The 6473-nt window shown below is 30.7% G+C and overlaps 1 protein-coding gene across 1 annotated transcript; it reads right to left on the bottom strand.

The window, feature by feature from the left end:
- Nucleotides 1-1868: 1868 nt before the first annotated feature.
- Nucleotides 1869-6136, bottom strand: LOC116419235 (ankyrin repeat domain-containing protein 26-like). Its single transcript, XM_031938207.1, has 3 exons — nt 5457-6136; nt 2909-3055; nt 1869-2040 (listed from the first exon to the last, which is right to left on the bottom strand). The coding sequence occupies exons 1-3, from the start codon at nt 6084-6086 to the stop codon at nt 1972-1974; spliced, it is 846 nt and encodes a 281-aa protein (XP_031794067.1). The 5' UTR covers nt 6087-6136; the 3' UTR covers nt 1869-1971.
- Nucleotides 6137-6473: the final 337 nt, after the last annotated feature.

Here is a 6473-nt window from a genome sequence, read left to right on the forward strand (position 1 = left end):
AATCACAATGATTTTGAGTTGTGATTTCCTTGGTGTAGGAATATACTATCCATCTATTCAAACTTGCAAGCTCAAGTTTTCCAAAGTTTCCTTCCAGCACTGAGAGATTCAGACTCTGACTCAGGGACACAGTCAGTACATGTCAGAGTCAGGATTTGAACTCTACCCACTAAACTCAGTTCTCTTCTGGTTATTTCTGGAAATCAAACAGACAGTCAATTTTTTTTTCTTTCTTTCTTTTTTTTTTTAGAGACCTGTATTTTGATAATTCATTAGAATTATTTTCTTAACTTGTAATTATATGCTACACTAGCAATTGGATGTAAAAACAAATATAATTCTTGGGGAAAAATCCTGATAAGGTACAGTTATTAGTCAAGATGTTTTTTAAAGGGACATTTTCTTGGAGAGGAGGTATAGTAAGACATGAACTTTTTATTGGAATAGGGAACTCTTCATGAAGGAACTCCTAGCAGTGTGTATCTTTGGCAGCTCTTTAATGTTTACTTTTAGAGAACTTTGTGGGAAATAAAGTGACTGGCCCAGGATACATAGGAAGTAAATCAAATATACAAACTGAACACAAATTTCCATGATCTAGAGGCAGATTATCTATATATTGGGTAGTACTGCTTCTAGCCTAGTTCTTGAGGAGAAAAATAATCTAGGTGTAATTTATATGGCTTATTGTTGAAATCTTTACAAATTGTTAAGTCATTAGAGTTGATAGAGACAATAATTATCTAATTTAGCATCTAATCCTATGAGGAGATGTTATGGGCCAGAACTTGAAACAAGGTATGAAGTAAAACTGATAGACAATAATGCTTGTGTTCACACCTTTAAAGAGCTCTTATAAGCAAGAAGTATTTAAGTACTCATTGGAGTTCACATGTTTGGGAGATTTTTCCACTGGATTCAGGATCAAAGGCTTTTCCACTGAAATCCACTGAGGGGCCTGTCAGTCCCTGTTCGGGCGCCGAAATGTGGGTGTTCTTGTTCTTTAAAATAATAATTTTATTATTTATACCCTCTGGGGAGAGGGTTTCTCGGAGAGGTTTTCTGGAGCCAGCTTTAGTTTCAGTTACAAGTAAATAATCACCCAAAATCGCAGCCAGCTGATAAAAGTTCAGATCTTTTATTGTGTCCTTCAATATAGCCCAGTTAGCTCAGATGCCTATCTCTCTGCTTGATTCTAAGAGCTCTTGCAGCTTTGTCCTTGGCTTCTGCCTCTGCTTTCTTCAGTCTCCAGGCAACACCAAGGTGGAAGATGCAATGAATCTATCTTGCCTCCAAGAGAGAGCTTCTGGCTCTCAATCTCCCAGAGTGCTGAATCTCCGACCCTGGGAATGTTCCTAAGTTAAAAATTCTCTCGAGTGGCTCACTGGAGCTCTATTTACGCTGCTTCTCCGAGAGTGGGATTGGGGGCTATCTCCCAGTGTGCTCTCTGGCCCTAAGAAGTGTGAATTCAGATATCTCATACTAAACCCTGAAATCTCCCAATATCAGCTTAATATCAAACAAATGACTTAACAATTTGTAAAGATTCCAACAGCTTATGCTTTGAAATTCTGCTGATGATTTCCATTACGGTCAAAGTGCAGCACTTGAGTAAACATGAAAACCAGTATTTTTTGGAACATGTCATCCAATCTACTTCCCTACAACTACATCTCATTCCTCACACTCTCAAGTTCAAAGTGCCCCTCCCTTTATGGGAGGTAAATTCTGCTTGAAGCCCAAATTACTTTTGACACTTACATTTCTATTGTTGAGTAAAATTTATCTATTCATTCATCTCAAAATAAGTTATACTTAAGCAGATTATTCCTCTTACCCATTGGAAAGAAATTAGTTAAAATAAACAATTGCATTATATTATATTCTGAATACATTTTGGTAGTTTTTCATTTTGATTTGCTCTACAACTAATTATAGTACTAAATTGGAACAATGCTTTAACTTTTAATTTTATATATAATCTTTTAACTCATTAATACACTGCTGTAACTGTTTGTTCTGTTCTTGATATTCCTGCAGCTATAAAAATTCCAAACAAAATGTTTCAAAATTTAAACTTTAAAACCTAAATCACAATAGTATTTTTAACTCTGAATTATACATAAGTATATACATAAGTATTAAGTATTAAAATATAACAAAAATTTTACTAGTCCATCAAGCCCACTGAATAGACAAAGCTATAACTTTTTATATTTCAAATGCCACTATGGTCAATCCACTTTCATTTTACATGGACATATACACTCAACATTACATATGTAAAAAATGTATGATTTAAGTAACACCATATAGATCACAGCCATCTGTAACTAGAAACCCTAAAGAGTTGTTATTGAGGTAAATAGCCTTAAGAAAATTTCTTGGAGTCTTCAGTAGTAAATTACAGAGAATGAGTTGAATTTAATTCTATTCATATTTCCACCAAGCAGCCTACATGTGCATGTGTGTGTATATATGTATATACATCATATATATTTACATATATAAATATGATATAAACAATATATTTATTATTATTTAGAAAAAACATCTCATTCTTTCTGTGAGATAAACAAAATTATGAGTGAAAATAATTATCTCAATATGCAAATAGTATATTGTACTTATTATATTTATTAAATATAATAAATATTATTATAATTATAAATGATATTTATATTATGTTATATATATATATATTTATGTATATTATATAACAATAATTATTATTAATGTATTTATACTATTTGTATATATGGGTACAGATGGTAGATGATATAGGTCTTGTTCTGTCAGTTTAAATGACAGGTAGAATTTTCAGAAAATATAATACTGTTAAAAAAACATGTTATAGTACAAAACACTTTCAAATCAAAGATAAATTACTGTATTTTTGCATACATACTTTTTTTTTGGCTTGATCTATTTCCTTCTGTAGTTGTTTGTTCTTCCATTCCAAAATCTTTTGATAAGGTGACAAAATATTTAGTGAAGTCTTGGGGTTTTTTTTGGGGGGATCTGTGAGGTCTTCTTTAAGCTCTCTCATTGTATCCTGATAGAAATATGTACATAGAATTTCAACTACTGATTTCATAAATTACTATTAGCTTACATGAAATAAATATACCTTTAAAGTTAACTGATATATTTTCATATACAACTTAATTACATGAACATATTTATGATTATCATAGATTTAAAAGTAGGAAAAGGCTTAGGGACTATTTAATGCAACTACCTCATTTTGCAGTTGAGGAAAGTGCTAAAGAGATTAAATCGTTATAAAAGTTATCATAAAAGTAGTCATCAAGAAAAGGATCAGGACTTAATTCTTTTTTTTTTAAATTTTAATAGCCTTTTATTTACAGGTTATATGTATGGGTAACTTTACAGCATTGACAATTGCCAAACCTCTTGTTCCAATTTTTCCCCTCCTTCTCCCTTCCCCCTCCCCCAGATGGCAGGATGAGGACTTAATTCTTAAGACCACAAAATTCTTTTGACTATACCACACATCCTCTATTCAAGTATGGACCAAACACTATCTTCCTCCTTGCTCATGATAAAGCATTACTTTCAGTCTGATTTCCCCATTCCAACTTCTTGAGAATTATAACACCTCCAAAGCTATATAGAGGATAAAGCTTTTTATGTGTAATTCCATGGAAGACAAGGAATGGTGGAGGGTAGACTATGTAGCTTCTTATACTTGATAGAAACATCAGGGGTTTTTACCTCCTATTTTTCAGAAATAGTTCTTTGCATCTGCCCTTATATGATGACACCTAAAGAAAAAGATGCATTTTCCTTCCTCTCATAATTTCTCCCTTGAGAATGATTATATGCACTGTTATGCTTGAGAGGCCTGATAAAATTACTTGAAGGGATTGATATTTGATGAAAGCAAAAAAAAAAAAAAAAAGAGGGAAGGGAGTGGAGGGGCTGCTAGCTACTATTCACATCTTCAACTGTCCTTGCCAAGTCTTCATATGCAAGGAGATAGATTGTATTTATGGTTGTAGTCAATGGACAGAAAATGGGGGAAAGTATAGAAAATATGATAGCTCTTCCACTTATGGATATATAGTATGGTGAAAAATCACTATAAAGGGAAAGAATTTTATTCCATTCTCTAATCTAGCATGAAGACCAACACACACACACACACACACATATATATACATAAACATATAAAATACAAACAAATATATTTATGTGTATGTGTGTGGTTATTAATATTCAAGTGTTATCAAAAATCCTGTGCATTTTCACTATAAATTAAATTATTGCTTATGTAACATAGTAAATGAAGCTAAAATGAAAAAAATTTAAATTTTTCTATCTAATTAGATAAGAGTAATTATCTTTTAAAAATATTCAACTAAAGTCTAGTAACCTTTCAAAAGTAACAAGGTAAAAAAAACAAAACAATGTAAAATTGTCTAAATTAGCAAAATTGAATTATTGCCAAAAAAACTAAATTCCATTGTGAAATTAATAGATTCAACCACATGATTATAAAAAAAATAAAATTTTTTATCTGAAATTATTACATAGTACATTAGTTGGTAGTTCTTCCACTCACTGAATACATGAAAAGCATCACAGATAATGAGAGCTGCTATTAGACAGTAAAAAGCTCTCTATTTTCAATAAATGAAAGGCACTGACCTCAGAAACTGCAATTCTAGACATTATGCAAGAAGTTAGTAAAAATGCTGAAACAATACTGACGTAATAAATATGTAGTAAGGAATAAAAAACACATTTAAAAAATGGCTTTATTACCATAACACAAAATTAATTTTTAATGCACAATCAATCTTTTTGAACAAAATTATTGTTCTAAATTTTTAACAAAAATAGTTAATTTTTTCAATTTCATTAAAAATATGATCAGCTGTTCAATATTTCTAAAATCAGTTCACAATAGTTTGAATTAAAACTAGTCAGATTGATAAACATGTTTCAATGGTTATGAAAAGGGTAATTACTATAATACTCTACTGTATCTCGATATGGATGACTAATTTGAGTTGTGACATTACTCTTAGTAATATTTTTTCAGTATTTATCTTGTTTCAACATTTCTAATAATTTATTCCATTGCAACATTAAATGGAATACCAAGCAAATTATTAGAACTACAAATTTATCAGTATTTACTTATTCCATTTATATTCATTAACCAATACTATGCATTAAAATTTCATGTGCTAGCTATGCCATATTTTTAATCAAAATGAGTCATCTTATCTTAAAAATGGTTATGGGATTGATTTTTATCATGACTTTCCTCATTTTCCTTACTTGCATGTCAGAATTTTCACATTTAAATTTACTGATATCAGAAACCTGATGAAAATTCAAATTTCTAATTTATTTTGATCAAACTAACTTTGAAGTTCAATTCAAAAGATTAAATGTTTGTCAGATCATATTTAAAGACATACCTCTTCTTCTGCCTTTTCATTTTTAAATATACATATTCGCTCTCTTATATGGATACATTCATCAACCAATTCTTTATTTTTCTCTTCTACCACATGATCTTGTTTTTTAGTGTCAGCATCAACAGTCATGGAGCAATCCCTAAACTGCACCTGGATACCATCTGATATCACTGTTTCAAAGGTCCCTATTTTTTTGGCATCTTCAAGTAATTTTTTAAGAAACTGAATTTCCCTCTCTATTCGGGTTATTCGTTCTTTCATGGACTCTTCTTTAAGAAATGATCTGTTTGAGTTTTCCTTTTGTAGATATTGTTCAAGTTCCTTTAATTTATCCTTTGTCTGCTTTAATTCTCTCTGTGTTTCTTCTAATATTAATGTTCTCTTTCTAAGGGAATCACGTAACTGGTAGATCTCATCTTCAGCTTTAGAAAGCTGAATTGACAGGATGTCAATCTTATTTCTTAGTTGGTCCCTTAAAAGGAACAACTTTTCTCGTTCTTGCTGAAGATTTAGTTTTAATGTCTGATGTTCCTGATTACATATAGCACAACTTATACAGGAAGGGTAATCAATTTCTGTCTGTAGTTTTTCTCTCTTTTCTTTTTCATCTTCCAATCTAGAGTTTTGCATTGCATTTGGGAGAAAAAAAAATTGCAAATGGTTATGTTATATATAATGGATAGATTGGATAGAATTTTAAAACAGTCAAGAGCAAATTTTGCAGTAAACTTTGGGAGCAAAACTTTAATTTTAATTTTCAGGATTCTTTTTAATTTAATAGTTTTCTTATTGTATTGTATTTTTGAATTTTCATTCTCAAAATGCACACAAAGATAGTGTAACACTTACCATTGCAAAATATTATTTCTGAAATTTTTTCTCCCTTATGTCCCCCCACTCCTTCCCCTAGACATGTGCAATTATTCTGGATATATTTCCATATTTATCATGCTGCACAAGAAAAATCAGATAAAAAAATGAGAAAGCCAAAAAAGTAAGCAACAATAACAAAAAGGT

Source organism: Sarcophilus harrisii, chromosome 5 (assembly GCF_902635505.1).
Source record: "Sarcophilus harrisii chromosome 5, mSarHar1.11, whole genome shotgun sequence".
Lineage (NCBI taxonomy): Eukaryota > Metazoa > Chordata > Mammalia > Dasyuromorphia > Dasyuridae > Sarcophilus > Sarcophilus harrisii.